Here is an 18,585-nt window from a genome sequence, read left to right as displayed (position 1 = left end):
TCAAAACAAAAGTGCGGATAAGCGTGAATTGGTTAGCATTTTTTAGTTTTTTCAGCGCAGCTGTCAAATGCACCGTCACACCCAAATACATTCTAAACAACCACGTGGCTAAGCGCTAATCGTTTAGCATGTTATGTTAGCGCAGCTGTCAAATACGCACACCCCAACTCATGCGGAAAAAACAACGCAAGTGGTCAGACAGCCAATGACAAATGTGACACGTACACGCACGGAAAAGGAAATAAAGAAATAAATAAGCCAAAGTCAGCCGGGTCGCCACTTAACGTTTTAAGTTTCAGTCTAACGTCGTCCGGCTTTGACTTGGAACGGCAAATTGGATTGGCGAAACAAAGCGGAACATTATCGTCGCACTTTGATGACACGTGTCTTCGGGCCACGTGGCTTTTTTGCGTGTTTACACTTTAGCGAGGAGCGCACGTCAGGAATTTCCGGGTCAAACGACAAAGGACGTGTAAAAGAAATGCAATTTCCAGCCAAATAACGGATGGACAGTCGCCGATCAAAATAACGGGCCGCTCGATCTCTCTACGAGGTGGTGCGCGCTGGGAAAGAAATGGAGGCGGGCGGGCGGGCGGCCGGGGGGAGGGTCGACCTTCCTGGAACGCCAGCAGATTGATCATTCCATTAAGTCGGCGGTGGTCGTTGCAAAGTAGCCGGCCTGCGCTCGTAACTTCCAACATTATGCTAAAAGCTAGTGGGATCAATAGCGCAACTCTATCACCCAAACATTCTGATAAATGCTTCTGGGTTCCCGCCGTCCCGTGACGTCCCGTGACGTCCGTTTACGCTCGCCGACGGCGGACGTTGGGCCAGATGAGCGGTGGTGGCGTGTTTTTTTTTATACGGGCCAATTCCCTTTGTCCACTTCTGGCTGCTTTTTTTCTCTATACTTTCCATCCGTCTGCTTCACTTGCCGCCATCTGCAAGCGTTCCTAAAAGCAAATCCGACCGACGTGGCTACTTCAGGTACATCTGTTTTTTGGGATTTTTTTTCTTTTTCTTCCTCCCCCCGTCCTCCTTCACTCTCGCCCTCCTATTTTTGATTCCCTTCCCGCCCGCTTTCCGCCTCACCTCCCCCGAACTCGGGCGGCCTCCCGTGCGGGGCCGGCGTGGGGCCCCCGGCGCGCTAACACGGTTTCACGCCATGCGGTCGCCACTGCCGCCGCCGCCGCCGCTGTGGGTTCAACATCATTTTCCCGCTCTGGGCGTCCGCGTCGCTCACTGTGCTCACACTTTTTTTTCTCCTTTTTTTTTTCCCGTGCGGTTGGTCGGTCACTCACCCCGCGTCGCTGCTGTTGCCGCAGATTAACGCGTCCTTGGCGCCTTCCACCTTGTAGAAGTTGTCTGCAAGACAAGACCGCAGCAAATTAGCCTTTCCCAGCTAGCTTACACGAGCGTGGCGAACCAACGCCTGTTCCCGGTCGCGATCGTCATTGGCGGCAACTTGGATAACTTTATTCATTCCGTATTCGGGAACTTTTGTTGTCACGGTAGCAAGAGGGTGAGGATGCAGAAATAGGAAAGGCATTTTAGACATAAATAGATAGGTAATAAGTAAGTTAATAATTAAATACATGAATAAATATATAAATAAATAAGCGTGTTGCTGAAATATATATATATATATATATATATATATATATATATATATATATATATATATATATATATATATATATATATATATATACACACATGTATATGTATATACACGTGTGCATACACATATATAAGCACATCTATACATACATTCACATAGATTTACATGCATGCATACAGTAGGTCTTAACAATATTATTGATTCTTTTTATATGTGTCGCAACTGTAGCTGCATTAAAGGTTTTATAGACAAAATACTTATTGAGGGTTGGATTGATTCACACGTAGCACTATTGAAGGCCCAGGTGTGAAATGCATGGCCCCCCACTGATATATATACACACACACACACATATACATATATATATATATATATATACACATATATATATAAACACATATATACATACACATAGATGTACATGCATGCATACGGTAGGTCTTAACACTCAGCCGTTTGTTTTGTTAAAGAGCCTGACAGCTGATGGGAGGAAGGATCTACGGAAGCGCTCCTTCCTGCAATGAGGGTGCAGCAGTCTATTGCTGAAAGACCTTCGGAGGGACTCCACAGACTCATGCAGGGGGTGGGAGGTGCTGTCCATGATGGACCCGAGTTATTGGCCGGCACCTCACGGTCCAAACATATCGGGCGCCCGTGGCCGTCAGTGGATGGCGACGAGTCACGCGAGCCAAAACATTGGAGCCGACGTAACAGAAGGAAGGCGATGGAGGTGCCGACGCGGTGCCACCGCAATAAAACTTTTTGAGCCTCGGCTAAATTTGGCCCTAAACTGGTCGCTCCCCGCCACGGTAAAAGCATCCGGCGTCTCCGCGCTACCTAGAGATGAGAGCGCACGGCGTTGCAGGAAGCGTCCGTTGCTTCCCGATGTTTGCGTGGGATGAATAAAAGATGAGCGCGCTCAAAGTTGTTCCCATAAGACGCGGGCGCCAAAATGTCAAGCTGGCTTTGAAGGTCAGAGTTTGGCGTCGTCTTACGTAAGTAAGGCCCGGCGTCTCGCTCTCGCGGGAAGCGCTTTTCGCAATAAAACGCCCGACGGCAAAAGGGAAAAGGCGCTTCCTCCGCGGCGGAGCTCCCGGGGGGGGACGGATGGACGGATGGATGGAGCGCCGCCTTTGGAAAAAAAAAAGGACTTTTCTCGCTTTCCGTAGGAAAAAAAATCCAGCCTACTTCTGGCAGTGTCTGTCATTTTTGACCATTGTTAAAAGTCTACTTTGGCTATTTAAGTGAGCTTGACTGTTTTTGGGTCAATTGAGAAGCGGCATGACACTTTGTGGGCCAGATTTGTAGCTAGCTAGCTAGCGTTCACATTCACGCTTGGGGTGCTTCAGCTTTTTTTAATGACAATACGGGGCGCAGAATCCGTGTAGTTGTTTTTTGTTCATCAGAAATGCGTTTTTGGTCGGGGAACAAACCCGACGCAAATAGGAGCCGCCCGCGTTGGCTAACGTGGCTTCTATTTGCGTCCGCCACAATGGAGCAGGGCAAACAAAGCGACAAACAAAGCGGCCGGCGTCCCCGTGGGCCTTCCTATCGACCCCTTAAAAGCCGGCGCGAAACCCGAGACTCGAGACTCTAGCCGAGCCCGTCCCGCCGACGTCGGCAACTTTAGACGGCGGTTTGCTTTCCCGTGACGGCGACGGCCAAATAAACAGCGAGCGCCACTCACCCTCGTCGCTGACAAAGTGTCCGACGGAGGTCCACGTCTTGTTGTTGCAAAAGAAGGAGGCGTTGGCGGGCAGGCTGCGGTTGAGGCAGCGCGCCGTGCTGCGGACGCACTTTTGCCGCAGGTTGCCCATGAAGAGCTGCAGGCCGATCAGGGCGAAGACGCTCAGGCAGAAGACGGTCAGGATCATCACGTCGGCCAGCTTCTTCACCGACTGGATCAGGGCGCCCACGATGGTCTTCAGGCCTTAGCACAAAGACGGAAGGGGACGCCAGCACGGTCATTGGCGAGCGTGCCTGCCTGACCACGGGACCGCTCGTTTTGCCCATTCCCAAAGCGGCACGAGACATGCAAGCGGCGAAGCTGGGAGAAGCCAAAAGTGGAATGGGAAGGTCTCGTGATGACGCCTTTCTATTCCACTTTTGAACATCAACAACAACAACAGAGAAAAGAAAACACGGAGGAAGGAAAAAGCCTGACCAATCAGCAGCTCGCTCCACTCCTACTTTTCAAACATGCTGCTAGCGCTACGTGCTCCAACGTTCATATATTATTACAAGAAATGATGATTTTGACCCAAAAATTGGTCGTCGCTATTAAATGTTGAACACAACATCCACCTTAAATTTTTTTTTAGAAAAAGTCTCCCCGTATAAGGCAAAAAATAATTTGCTAAATTTCCGTTTACGGCAAAAACAGGGAAACCAAGTGGCATTAAATGCCCGCAATGAAATGCTTGACGGCCCCAGTTTAAAGTCTGCCGGGTGGGCGGATTCCGAATCAAAATGGCTCCATCAAGGCTTTCGCTCTTGGGGGTCGGAGCGAGCTGGAGAGTGGCGTGGCCGTTAGTGAAAGAAGGAAGGAGAAAAGGCTCGTGAAAAAGAGCCTTGAGTTGGGGGTAATTTACGAGCCCGGCCGGCGCTCGCTCGCTCGCTCGCTCGGTCCCGTGCGCGCTCACCTGGGATGACGGAGATGGTTTTGAGCGCTCGCAGCACCCTGAACGTCCGCAAGGCCGACACATTACCCAGGTCCACAAACTCGGTCACATATCTGCAACGAGGCCACACCACACAGACACGCGACGGTGGGCGTCACGCGCCCACGCACAAACAAACAAACAACACGCCAGCGCAAGCACGACATCGGCGGGTGAAATTCTTTCGTATCCAGGCCCCCGGGATCGGCGGACGAGACGCACGGGCGATAACGACCCTTTCTCCCCGGCGGGGTCGTCGGGCAAAGGGGGCGCTAGCGTGTGGGGGGGTTGCGGGGGGTTTACCTCGGGCTGGATAGGAATAAACGCCGACAAAAGACAAGGCACGGGAAGACATACGGCCACCCACGCCCACTCGGGGGGGTCTTACCTGGGATGACCGAGATGGTTTTCAGGGCTCGCAGGACTCGAAAGGTTCGCAGCGCCTGCAGGTTTCCTACTTTGATAAACTCTGTTAAGAGCCTGCAGGGGGGATTGGGGGGATTGGGTGGATGAGGGTGAGGGGGCGGATAAGGGCGGCGTGGCGCGACACAAGGAGACAAAACACAAGACTAGGATGGCGAGCGGGACGGCGGCCCCGCAAGTTAGCGTCCGCTTAACTAATTGGCCGCCGGCTTTTTTGATGAACGTCTCTAACTGGCGCGGCAAAGCCTGGGAGTGGTTGGCCCGCCGATCCTTTTAACGCGGGCGTCACGTGCCCGGACTCCGTGGAGGTTAGGAAACGGTGAAGTGGTCTTCTTCTTAGGGTGGCGTTCGCTAAGAGCGCTAACGGCGCTAACAGCCTTGGAGGAGAGCTCATATTTCTTCTTCTTGACCGCCAGATTGATTGAATTAGTCCGCGCGCTTGCGTAAGGGGGGGTGGCGGAGGTTAAGGGGGTCGCGGAGGCGGAGTCGGCGCCGGCTCGGGCAGTAAAAGCTTCTTCTTCGGACAAATGTGTCGAACGGGACATTTGGCAACCGTTCAACGCTGGCGCGGCGCGTCGCCTCTCGCGTGGTTAGCGTTCCAAAAAAATAGCGCTTTTATTCAAGGGAGCCGTCAACGTCCAATACTGGACACTCTTACGGTGGCGAGGTCAGTGGGAGGGGCCCTGAGACAATATCGGATTGGCGTTTGTTGTCAAATGGGACGTGCGTGGCGGTCGCCGCCGTCATTTGAAATCTAGCCGCTTCTCCTCAACGTGGGCTTGGCTTTCTTTCTCAAGGACAATGACAGTCCTGGGCCGGGGGAATGCAACCGGTCAGCCCGGGGTTCGGGGGGGCAACGACCACGCTAACGGCGACCCCTGGGTGCCACGGGGAACGAGCGCGCTACCGCCTCCCCTGGCCTGACCCGACCCGACCCGGCCTCGCGCACGTCGTTCATCTGACAATGTCGTAAGGTGACGCACGTGACACGGCCGGCGAGGGGCGGGACCGCGCGTCTCCATTGGACGCGGCGCCGGGCCGGACACTGTTGCCACGGCAACGGCGACTCGGTGGGAGGGGCCCGGAGCATCAGTCAGCGTGTCCGCGGGGGTGTGTCTATTTACTGACCATCACTCTGCTTTTAATAAAGCCGGAGGCGACGTTTCAGGGGCGCGCTGCGTCTGCTAATGCGTGACTTATGCGTCCCCCGCGCCACTAAAGATCCATCCGACTGGGGGACGGGGTCAAGGACGCGCGCCCTCCCGACGGGACGGCGCCGTCTTCCCGGCCATATTTCCTCAAGCTCCTCCCCCGTTCGGCCACGGAAACGGAGGGCATCGATTTCGCTTTCCCGGGACGGACGGCGCCGGGTTTTAACGGCCGGTCGAGGGGCCCCGGGGGGGACCGCGGCGAGCGGGCGCTCCGGGGTCGCCCCGCCGGCAAAGCCCGTGTCCAATTAGAGGGCGGACGAGGCGCGGGGGCCCGAGCGTCCGTCCCGCCGCGTGCGATCGATGGAGCGGAGAGTTTCCGCTCGTTCAATTACTGGAGTGAGTGGAAGGGTCGCGCTCTATTTTTTCTTTTTTTTCTTTCTGGGGCTGGAACGCCGCCAAGCGTGGGGATGGCGGGCTCTCGGCAAAGCGGCAAAGCGGCGCTCACTTACGCCATGACGATGACGCTAAAGTCCAGCCAGTTCCAGGGGTCTCGGAGGAAGGTGAAGCGACCGGCGCAGAAGCCCCTGGCCAGGATCTTGATCAGCGACTCGAAAGTGTAGATGCCCGTGAATGTGTACCTGCGGAAAGGTTCAGGTTGGGGTTCAGACGCCGGGCCGGGTGCGCCCCGCCCGCTGTCCGGGTAGGCGGTACTCACTCGACATATTTGGCCCAGGCGGCGGGTTCCGACATGGCCATGAAGCAGCAGTTGGTCAGGATGGTGCACATGATGAACAAGCTGAACAACGTGTCAACGTTAAGGAACGCCACGCCAATAAACACGCCCATTCAAACGCCTCATTTAGCGTATCTATTTTCAATGTGGTTGGCCCTTGCTTTTTCAGAGCGAACACGTGGAACCACATGGCGTCAAAAGCGGAAGCCGGGTGACAATTGACGGGAGCATCTAGAAAGTTGTTAGCTGGGAAAAGTAGCTTAGCTGACTCGTGTGCCGTGCTAGCAGAAACCACGAGCACACGAAACGAGCCGACGCGCCAATACGGTACGATGGCGACCCCTGGGGTCTCGTGGCGACGACCTGCCTGCGTGGGAAATTTAACAAGTGTGTGGAAAAAATAATTTACCAATAAACATTTGGGCCTCCGAGATCATTTGAAGTCATGCTAGCGCAACTATTCACCATAGCAGAAACGAGTCGTTGCTCAAATACCGGAGTACTACACGACGCAATAGCCACGGTAAAAGGCTCCAAAATGTTATCGGTAAGACGAACGTCGCCTCCGCCCGCGTCTCGGCGCAGGAAGCGGGGGTGAGGGGCGTGCCCGGCCGTCAATCCGGCTCGGAACGAACGCTAATTAGCGACGAGCGCCCCGCGCAAAAGCGGCGCCGTTCCGTAAACAACGCGAACGGCCACCAAGCGGGCGGCTAATTACGACGTTACGACGGCTCGCCGTCGGGGAGCTCGTTACGACGCCCACGGCGGCTTTCGTGGCCGAGGGGGGGGGGGTCCACCCGCCGACCGTCGATGTTCGGAAGGCTTTGGTGCGAGCCAAGTGGCGTTTTGGTCTCCGAAGAGAAAGCTAACTCTACTGCTAGCTGCTATTTCGGGAGGAACAAATTTGCCGGGTGAAGCGCGCTAGGTTTGGCTAAAAATAAAAGGTGACGTATCGGCGACATTGACGCTTGGATGGCCGCCAAGCCAAAGGGTTTCAACGTCTACGGCGGTCCGAGGCGGCCAAAGAGTTAACCTGGCTCCCCCTCGGACCCCCCCGGACCTCACTCTGGGACCCCCCCTCCCCAGGCCGGCATCAAAAGCACCACTCCAGCGTCCCGTCGCCTCTCAAGGGCGCGCGTCAAGGCACAGCTTGTCACGGCGGCGCCGCGCCGGTGGGCCAAAATCCGACTTCTCCCCACGCCCCCTCCCCGAGCGCCGCGTGGGCAGCGCCGCGCCTGGGCCGGCGACCTCTTCACCCGCTTATCCGGCGACAACGGCAGCGTGTCGGCCGACTCGCCATCTCTCAACGGCGAGGGCCGCCGCCGCCGCCGCTGCCGCCGGCTAAAAATACCCGAGCGCGAGGCGGCGAGGACATCGGGGCGGACGCTGCGCTCCGGGGACGGGGTGTGAAGTCATGACTGTCAGCTGACGAGACGAGGGGGAGGAAGGAACTTGACTTTGCTCATTTGGAGGCCCACCGTACGGGTCCCATCAGAAAAGAGTGGGACGAAAAGGGGGAGTGGCCGGAACAATAAGCTGGCGAGTGCAAAACTATTCAACGATTTTTTTGTTGTTGACGCCATGTGAGTTGATGGAAAATAATCGAAAATGCAAATAAGAGTAACGTTGACCTTTTGACCAATTTGAAGGATATGAGTGCACCAGGATCCGGACGGCCACGGCGCGCACGGGGTTGAAGGGGGTGAAGAAGTAGAGCGCCGACGTGGCGTTGAAGCGAAAGATGGCTCGCCCTTTGTTCAATACTATGAAGGTCTGAGTGAGAAACAGAAACAGAAACAAAAACAAACATCTGTGAGTTTAACCGGAAGCATTTTCTTTGCTTTGCTTTTACGTGTTGGATCGTGAAAGCCAGCCTCCGTCTCGTCTCACAAGTGCCACACGCTTGTATTTATTTGACGCCGCCAAATTCAAAGGCTTGACATATTTCCCGTGTGCAGTCGATTGGTCGCCGGTCTTTTGGTTGCCGGTCTTTGGGGCGCGGTCTTTTGGTCGCCCCGACCGCGACAACGGGCGACCAAAAGACCGGCGACCAAAAGACCGGCGACCAAAAGAGCGACGACCAAAAGACCGGTGACAAAACAAGGTAAAACAAGACGGTCTACGCATGAATAAAAGCCAACAATGGCCAGGAGCAGTTTCACTGAGCCCATGTGTGAGTGTAGAAGAGTTTGTATGTACATGCGCTGTCCCTTTAAGAAGCGACCTCAGTCATGGTCTTAACAAGTTGTCCAACAAAAAACAATCAAAGTCCGGGTAATTTGGAGCTTTTCTTTAGCCTAATAATTAATGGACCGGAGTCGGGCACCCTCCCCTGACGTTGATCAATTTCCCTATTTTTTTCAACAACGCATACTCACTATCTCACTCATCTAATCTTAGCCAACACTGAATGGGTTAAAACTGTCATTAAAACTGTAGCGACACGCTTGTAGGTTTTTTTTGTTTGTTTTTTTTGGCAACGCAAACGCAAGCGAACGCTTGATGTGGCCTCGCACGAGGAAACGTCCCAGGAGAGGGAGAGCCACGGCGCGAGGGAACGGCGACGCATCGCTCGCCAGCCTCGCTTTTTGCTCACATCTCCCGCGGCGGGGAAAGACGGCAGCTGAACGGGAGGGGGGCGGAATTCAGTTTCATTTGGAAAAAAAAAGAAGAGGATTTTTTGGCCAGGCCTACCCTCTTGTCTGCGAAGTAGTACGGGTCAATGTCCTCCAGGGGGACGCCCACCAGGTGAGGCGGGATGTCGGCGTAGATGCGCGGCAGCTGCTTGCCGGCCTCCAGGTCGGCCCGTGGCCGAGGGACCACAACGTCGCCGAGGTCCTACGGGGAAAAAAAAAGACAAAGATGCAGTTATTTGTCGCTAGCTCTTTCTCATTTGTTGTTTGTATTTTTTCACGGCGGTGGAGCGTCCCACGCTCCAGCTCACCTCCTGGTAGTGCTTGTTGCGGCGGGCCTTCTCCTTGGCCACGCGGCGCTCGATGTCGGCCAGGGAGTCCGGCGTGAAGCGCTGAAAGCTCTCTGGTCCCATTGGAAACACACAGCCGGCCATCTTGTCATCCTGATCCCGCTGCCGGCCGGCCCGCGCTCCCGGCTGAAAGACACCGACCGGACGTCAAGTCAATTCAAGTCAATTCAATTCAAGTCAATTCAAGTCAATTCATGTCAATTCATGTCAATTCAAGTCAATTCAAGTCAATTCAAGTCAAGTCGCCGTCCCACTAGAACAGGGGTAGGGAACCTATGGCTCGGGAGCCACATGCGGCTCTTTGGATGAGTGCATGAGGCTCTCCGCTAACCCGTGAGCTAAAATATGGAAACAGCTGAGTCCCAAACACACCAATAGGAGCGTTACATCGGCACTGTGGCTTTGACACGACCTCTAGTGCCTTTTTAATCCTTTTTTTTTTTTTTAAATTAGACTATTTTCCATGCATATCGTCATTGATACTCATTGATTAGCAACGTTATCAAAAGAATTCAGTCTTTATGTACTTTAAAAGTGGTGAAATGACTAAAAACGCATATATTTTCATGTATTTTGACTTTTACATTTTGAGTATGGCTCTCAGGAAGATGATTTTTGAAAATATGATTTTTGTATGGCTCTCTCTGGTTCCCGACCCCTGCACTAGAACGTCAATGGCATTAGTATAACAAAGCGAATAGGAAAAAGCCACCGAAAGCCTAAAATTTCAAATTTCAAATTTGATTGACGGCGTGCAAAAAAACCCGGACCACGGACGGAAGGAAAACGCCACGCTCTTTTCCAATCAATGGAATGTTAATGGCGAAAATAGCCCGTCGGAATGGAGTGTAGTAAAAGGCAATCCATTTGTAAAGAGAGCGTCTCCGAACGCTGAGGTGAAGCCGCAGATGGAGACGGAGACGGAGACGGAGAAACCCTGACGTACAAACGGAGGATAAGTGGAGTGCATTTGGAGGAAGAAGGGGGGGTTGATGGGGCGTGGGTGCGGGTCTGAGTCTTGAGAGCGCCGCTCCTCTGCTCCTTTGATTGGACGTTCCGTGATTGAGCTGGGCTCCTTAGGCGACCACGCAATCAAGCCCGCGCCGCGCAATCAGAATGACCCCCCTGGCCCCCCCACCTTGGGTTTCCCAGCCTACTTTTCTCGCCTTCCCCGACTACCGTATTTTCAGGACTATAAGGCGCACATAAAAGTCTTCAATTTTCTCCAAAATAGACAGGGTGCCTTATAATGCAGTGCGCTTTATATATGGACCAATACTCAAATTGTTATCACGATCAAATCAAATAAATCAGTGGATAGGGTACACCATCCTCTACAGCTCTCACAACTATGGCAAGCAGCCCCCGACCGACTATTTTCCCCGTAGAAAAAGTACTGCACAGTGACTGCTGGGATATGTAGTTCTTTTGTCAATACACCCAATGGATTGTGGCCTGGCCATCGACATCAACACAGCTTTACGAAGCATGGACGCTAGCTACTAGCTAGCTACTATTTGCGAATGGATTGTGGCCGCCTGGACGAACGTATAAAACTCAGCGTTTTCGATGACTCATTGGGACAATTGTTCAATTCGGACACGGAAAATGAGGACTTGAATGGATTTGTGTGTGATGATGACGTGAGTACATTGTAAAATGGCTAAATAAAGTACAACCCAACTCAGTTTTGCTTCCGTTGCCTTTTTAAAACCGTGTTTTTAGCGTGTGTCCGTATGTTTAAGCTGGTGTATGTTTTGCCATGCCTGGCTGCGTCTTTAAAAACGGTGCGTCCTTTGTTTGTGTCAAATACAGAAATAGAACTTGTTACTGATACTGCGACTTAAAATACGATGTGCCATATAGTCGTGAAAATATGGTACTTTGGTTAGCTTACGACGACAGCGGACGTTGGCTCACATAGAAATCCACCCTTCCTTTTTTTTGGCCCCCCAAATGGAAACATTTTCAAATAAACAACTGGAATGAGAAGCAGTTTTTTCGAAGTGCAAAATATCAAAGCATTTTGTGAAAAATAAGAGCAGATTTATGTTGACGCGAGTTGCACACCGTGTTAAAGGAGGACGGATCCGTCGGCTCCAAAACTCGAGGTCAGAGGTCACGTGAAAAAGCCATACGGGGCCTCTCGTCAAAAGTCGAAAGCAATAAATGAGCGAGCGGCGAGTCATGTGCCTAACGCGCTAATTACAGTAGCGTGCGCGCTGGGCATCCATTGCTAGCACGAAGCCCTCACGTCTACATTGACATTTACCCGCCGGTCCGTCCTCGACGACCAGTCGGCGTCCCGTCGAAACGAGAGCTTACGTGACGGCCGGATCAAAAGGGAAATGGCTCTGGTTTTTTTGGCCTGGCCAGAAGCGCTCGTCCCGTCCCCGGCACGCACGTACGCCAAATTCAATTGGCTTGAAAAATGCCTGCCGCCAATTAGCAGGATCGCTCCCGGGACGCCAATGGAGGCGTGGCCATCGGACAGACAAAAACGTCGACAGCCTGCAAAAAGGCAAAACGGCAAAACGGAGGGGTCGGCCATCGATACTTTTAGCTCATCGCAATTGCCTATTACGACATTTTTTTTCCCAAATCGGCAAAACAACTTTTGCTCTGAGGTGGCAGAAATTGTTTTTAAAAAGTGCTCACTCACCGCTAACTCGTTTTGTCCAATTGGATTAAATCTGGTGATTTCCACGCCAATCGGGCGTACGGACAATAATTAAAGCCGTCCCGGTCGCGTCCGTTTTTTATTAGAACGGCGAGCCCCGATGAAAAAAATAACGAGGACTACGTGAGAGCGCGCTCGATGATGAAGTGCGAGGACGAGGACGTTGACAGGAAGGTGACGCGCCAGAGCGCAGACGCCCGAGGCACCGACGGACGCGGCGTACCCTTATCGTTTCGCCGTTAGCCGCCGGCGCCGTCCGGCGGCGGTGACGGGAGCGCGCCGAGTTCGGGCGGCGGTCAAGGTCGGCGGGGAGATAAAATATTTTACGGGCTACGTCGTCAAACGGCCACGGTTACGAAAGGGCCGGCCGGAGAAGCCCGCGCGCCCGTCCGGCGACCGACGACCACGTTTGGACGGCCAATCGAAGCGAAACGGGGAAGTAAAAAATGGCCGCCGTTTCCGCTGACGGGAGCGGGCGAAATTTGGTTAGCCGGTTTCCTAGCATGGCGGAGAAGATTTTCTTTGTCGCCGCATTTTTAGCACTTTGGCGTGCGAGTGTGAAGGTGAATCATCGCTTTCGCTTGCTTTGAAAAGCAAAGGAAATGAGTCAGAACGACGGAAGCGCTTGACAGCCAGCGACCATTAAAAAAAATCATAAAGAAAGAAAAGCAATGGCACCTTACATTTAGCATGGACGGCTATGATAACCCATTTGAAGCGCTAAATATTCTGGAGAGAAACGCCGTTTGGATTGGATAACTTTATTCATCCCGTATTCGGGAAATTTCGTTGTCACAGTAGCAAGAGGGTGAGAATACAGACACAGAAAAAGACATTTTAGACATAAATAGATAGCTAATAAGTAAGTTAATAAATAAATAAATACATGAATAAATATATTAATAAATAAGCGTGTTGCTGAAATATACACACACATACGTGTACATACACACATATATATATAAATATATATATATATATATATATATATATCAGCAACACGCTTATTTATTTATATATTATATAAATAAATTATATAATATATATATTTATGTATATATGTATAAATATATATATATATATATATAAATTATATATAATATATATGTATATATGTATGTATATATATAAATAAATTATATATAATATATAGATATATATATAGATATATACACACGCGTGTATGTATATATACATACACACATATATATAAGCATATATACATACATACACATAGATGTACATGCATGCATGCGGTAGGTCTTAACACTCAGCCATTTGTTTTGTTAAAGAGCCTGACAGCTGATAGGAGGAAGGATCTGCGGAAGCGCTCCTTCCTGCAATGAGGGTGCAGCAGTCTATTGCTGAAAGAGCTTCGGAGGGACTCCACGGAGAGGGTCGGCCCGTGAGGTCACCCGACCTTTTGGCCCGGGCAAATAAGTGGCGGCGAGAGAGGCGCGCGTATGGTATCGGGTGAGGAAGAAGAGTCGCCTTTCTTTCGGCTGAGGTTACGCCCGTGACCTCCTAAACTCCCGGCCCGGTCCGCCTGGCGCATTCATTATTCACGGGCGCCCGGTCGGAAGCGGCTTCGGCGGTCGCGCTAACGGACGGGACGTCGGCCCGCCAGGAAACGCCGTCGGGGCAAAAGCTCAACGTTTTTTGGGACGGCGGCCTTCTTTCTGCACGCACGCGCACCTTCATTAGATGTCAATATTCAGGTTCGTTTTAATTTAGCACCAAAGGAGGTCAGAGCAGTCGCGGCGGCGGTGGAGGCCTCTTCTTCTAAGTCGAGCGCGATCTTGTCTGTCTGTCAAGGTGTCAGACACGCTCCGCCGGAGCGCCGTCGCCGTTTGATCAAAAAAGCATCAAAGGTTTTGTGGGGCGTAAAAGCGCTTGACAACTTTGACCTTACGTCTCGGTTCTTGGCGGTCGACGACGACCGAGGACGCCGAAGACGCCCCTTCCGTACGTAGGTCTCTTGGCGCCTTGCTAACTGGAGAGCCAATAAAGGGCATTTGATTTGTAAAATGAAAGGCTTAGGACTGGCATCCGAAAACTATCTTTCAACTTGTAGCTGACGCACGCCATTTTTTGGGGGCGAGGGGGTCTTGGACGAAGGTCGCAAATGAAGGAACGAACGTTGCACGGTGGTGCACGCTAACCTGGTTGACGTTCTTTGCAGCGTGTGCGGTCGATTGGTCGCCGGTCCTTTGGTCGCCGTCTTTTGGTCGCCGGTCTTTTGGTCGCCCGGACCGCGACAACGGGCGACCAAAAGACCGGCAACAAAACAGGGTAAAACAAGACGGTCTACGCATGAATAAAAGCCAACAATGTCCATGAGCACTTTCACTGAGCCCACGTGTGAGTGTAGAAGAGTTTGTATGTACGTGCGCTGTCCCTTTAAGAAGCGACGTCTGTCAGGGTCTGAACAAGTTCTCCAACAAAAAACAACAAAAGTCCGGGAAATTTGGAGCTTTTCTTTAGCCTAATAATTACAAGGGCATTAAGTATGACAAAATAGTCATTCGTCTATTTGTATTTAGGGAATTTGAGCAACGATTTAAATGCTAATTATCAATAACCTTCCGGGCGACCAAAAGACCGGCGACCAAAAGATCAGCGACCAAAAGACCGGCGACCAATCGACCGTGTACCCTTAACAAAGGGTCACGTAAGGTATTTCACGTGGCTGTCTGCTCCATGTTTGGACTTTTGATGGCTGTACAGTATCGCTACCTTATAGTGGCGTACTATCTGTATGTGTGTGTGTGTGCGCACACAGCGACCCACTTCCATTTATCCTATTTGAGTCTCTCTGCCTCTCATCACTTTCATTCTTTTTCTCCCTTTCGTGAATGTTAGTTTATGTCATGCTGTTCTGTCTCTCTTTCTCTTTCTCTCTCTGTCGCTCTGGCCGACGCTTGATTAAATCATTTTCTAGGAGCTCACTTGTCTCACCGTTTGAATGAGAACCCATCTTCCACGTCCACGCGTTTACAAGATGGCGGCCGTCTCGGAAAGAAAAGTCTCTTCGATTTGGCAAAAGTATCGACAGCGAAACGCCGTATTTACCGCCACGCACTTGTGATATGTCGGCGACCTTAAAAAAAAGGCGGGTCGCCACGTTTACGTATTTATTCTTTTTTTTTCTCTTGCGCGTGACAAAGGTGGAACGTGGCGGAAAAAGACCTGGACGCCACTTTACGGAGCGCCACCACCTTCCCGGTGCGGACCTTGTTACGAAACATTTGAAAAGCCGCGTGACGGCGAGCCGGTTAAGCGCCACGCGAGCGAGGTGACACATCATCGCAAAGCGGGTCGGGCCCGGTCGAGGCAAGCGGAGCGCGACGGCTTTGCTGACTGGGCCGTCCATTCGTGCGTTCGTGCGTGCGTGCGTCCGTCCGCCAGCGCGCCGCCGTCTTGACGAGCCAGTCGGCTCGCCTCTTAAGAGTCTTTCCCGCGGCGACGGCGTCATTAAAGTGTCGGATTAGAGGAAGAATTCACCCGGCGCTCATGTCGCAAAATCTATCCGTGTGTGTGCGTGCGTGAGTGCGAATTCCATATGATGAGGCTAGCGAAATGACTTTTGGAAAAAAAGAGGAGACGCTCCAAAAATGACTGGCTGGCATTTTCATCCCGTCGTCGCTCCACGGTGAATTGAAATGAGTCAGTAAACCGTTTAGCGCTGGTCCCGTGCGAAGCCACCGCTTCCGCCGATTGGACGTCGCGCACCGTCACAGGCGGCCATTTCAAAACACTATTTGTTCTTCCTGTGGCCAATGAGTTAAAAAGTAAAAGTCAACTCCGCCCGACTTGCTCGAAATCGCCGTTCGTCAGCGCGCCGCACTCCCGAGAGTGGCGCCCGTCACTATGGTAACGACGCGAGCCCACCGAGCGGCCTTTCGGACGCCCGGGGTCGGCGCCGGTCGCCCGCATTCGATTTGATGACTCGGACTCGACATGGACGTGGCGTCCTAGCGATTGGATGGCGTTCCAAGGCGACTCTCGGTCGACCCGGTCACGCTAATATTAGCCACGCGCCAAAGGTCGACCCCGGGGCCACGCCGACGGCCCACGTCGCGGTCTCGGGAAAGGCCACCCGACCGGGGGGAGGTTAGGGTGACGCGTGGAGGACGACTGGACGTTGGCAAATTCGGCCCCGCCGATGAAAGGCGATCGGCCGCAGCGGATTGGACGTCCCGGCGGGTAAAACGTTGCCCCGGGCCTCGACGGAGGCCCTCGACGCAAAGGCGGAGCCCGCAGCTGTTCGGCGGCTTCATACTCGGACGCGCACGCACGGGTGCCAAAAAAGCAAGGGGGTGCTCCCCGTACCGTCTGACCGCACGTGGCGACCGGTGTCGGGGAAAAGGTCAGGCCGGCCGCCGGGCGCACCGACGCCAGCACCTGTCGCGGCGGTCGCCACGCGTTGACAGGAGACGGGCACAATGTCGGTCGGAGACGACCTTTGGCGCTCAAGGTCGCGCTCTGACCCCCGACATCGGCGAGTGACTCTTAAATGTTAGCGGATTTGGACACCAGCGCCGCTAAAAAGAAGCGCCGCATAAGAGAAAGGACTTCCTTCCCGGGCCCCGCCCATGACGCGGCGGCCAATCGGCGGGGCGACACCTTTTCCAATCGGGCTTTTGCTGCGTTGTGGAACGCAGAGGAAAAAATGAAAGAAAGCAGAAATGACGACGTGGACGACGAAGACAAAGGGTCGGGTCGGGCCGTTAATCAGATCCATCGATTTTCCGTCATGGCAATTTTTCTAATCCTTTTTTGATCCGGCGTGGAAAGATGGCTGACGCGGCCACAAACGCTCAGGAGCTAATTAAGTGTAGCAAAGTCAGCGGCGGCGACGGCTTTATTTGCCACGACGGCTTTATTTGCCACGCTGGCGACGGCCATTTGGAGCGAAGCAAAATCCCTCGGGCCCCCAAATTCATTTGGGCCCCCTCACCCTAGCTTAACCCGGAACAAAGATATGACAATCAAATAACACAGGGCATGATTTCAAATGGACAGTTCAGAAAACATAGAAACGTATGAATGGAGTATGATTGGGTGGACATCTGTCAAAAATTTCTCTCACACACACACACACATTTCAAAGAAAAATAAAGTTGCTTTGTTTAAAAAATACAATAAAAAGAATTGAGTTTGATTGATTTTAAGAAGGGACAGCACCTATTAATGAACATTTTCATATTCATGTTAATGAACATGGTTGTGTAAGATTGTAGCCGAGGGCTAATTTCCATCTTTAGTCCCTTGTGCAGGTTCAAGGTAAACAATGACGTACACACACACACACACACACACACACACACACACACACACACACACACACACAAGTAGCACAGTTTGCTTTTTCCAAAATAAAAGCAGGTGTTTGCACACATCTTATTTTGAAAGCTTGGCTATCTTCCATAGGCTAGGATGACAAAAGACATTTACCCTTCAATATTCCATCATGAAAAAAATGGAAACAATAGCTCAATCATCAAACTAAATATGGTGTGGTTCTTCCCCATGTTTTTTTAGCTGTCATTTCATTTTCCAGCCATAATCAAAGCACTTACATAACGCTCAATGAGTCTGACTGGCTAGAATAATCTCATCAATTATCCAATTGTTATCATTATAATCAAGTTGCGTGTCGACAAATGGCGGTGCGTGGAGGGGCGGGGTCTAAATACCATGTAAAGAAGGATTTCTTTTAGGATTTTTAGCTTTCACAACAAGTTGGACACCCACGGAAAAAGTGGTGTCACCTAAAGAACCGCGCTAAAAATGCTAACGAGCTGGCGTGGTCGTGATGTTAATGAATGGAAAGAGTGCAGCCGGGGTTGCATAGGAACACAGGAAACGCGTGCCAGCCTCCCAGGAGGCCAAATGGGCCAGATAGAGGAGGGGGGGGGCGCTTATGCCTATGTGCGTGCGGGGATTGTTGTCCCGGGGGGGGGTCTCCGATGCCAACTTTCCATCAAACGCCACAAAAACTCAGCAAAAGTTGTACTCACGTGTCAAAAGTCCGCACGTCGTGGTCTTTACATCGCCGCGTCGTCGTCGTCGTCGCCGCCGCCGGCCACCGGCGAGAGGATGACGGGCGTCCGCGGACGAACGTCTGTTCGTAAAAAAGAAAAAAAAGAAAAATGAAGCGGAACCGGGGGAAAAAAATAAAGAAGAAGAAGAAAGAGCAATGAAAAAGGAGTCCCGGTCCAGCTGTTGCTCCGCCGCGCCAGACAAGCTGGAAAAAGCCGAGGAAAAAAAGAGCGCGGGAGCGGCAAGTTGTTCGCAGGGCGCCGAGCTCTCCGTGGGCCGCCAGACCCAA

General features: G+C 52.2%; 1 protein-coding gene across 1 annotated transcript in view; it reads right to left on the bottom strand.

Moving 5' to 3' along the window:
* The window catches only part of LOC144091468 (sodium channel protein type 3 subunit alpha-like), a 40,036-nt gene extending 21,451 nt beyond the window's left edge, over positions 1–18,585 (bottom strand). Inside the window, exons 1-9 of the mRNA XM_077623810.1 lie at positions 18,275–18,585; positions 9,533–9,697; positions 9,283–9,426; positions 8,244–8,361; positions 6,571–6,661; positions 6,365–6,493; positions 4,264–4,355; positions 3,309–3,551; positions 1,302–1,365 (exon numbers count right to left, since the gene is read on the bottom strand). Of these exons, the coding sequence (XP_077479936.1) occupies positions 1,302–1,365; positions 3,309–3,551; positions 4,264–4,355; positions 6,365–6,493; positions 6,571–6,661; positions 8,244–8,361; positions 9,283–9,426; positions 9,533–9,655 (1,004 nt within the window). The 5' untranslated portion in view covers positions 9,656–9,697; positions 18,275–18,585. The remainder of the gene's footprint in view (positions 1–1,301; positions 1,366–3,308; positions 3,552–4,263; positions 4,356–6,364; positions 6,494–6,570; positions 6,662–8,243; positions 8,362–9,282; positions 9,427–9,532; positions 9,698–18,274) is intronic.

Source organism: Stigmatopora argus, chromosome 17 (assembly GCF_051989625.1).
Source record: "Stigmatopora argus isolate UIUO_Sarg chromosome 17, RoL_Sarg_1.0, whole genome shotgun sequence".
Taxonomy (NCBI): domain Eukaryota; kingdom Metazoa; phylum Chordata; class Actinopteri; order Syngnathiformes; family Syngnathidae; genus Stigmatopora; species Stigmatopora argus.
Note: the sequence above shows the minus strand (reverse complement) of the source record. Positions and strands in the feature narration are given on the sequence as shown.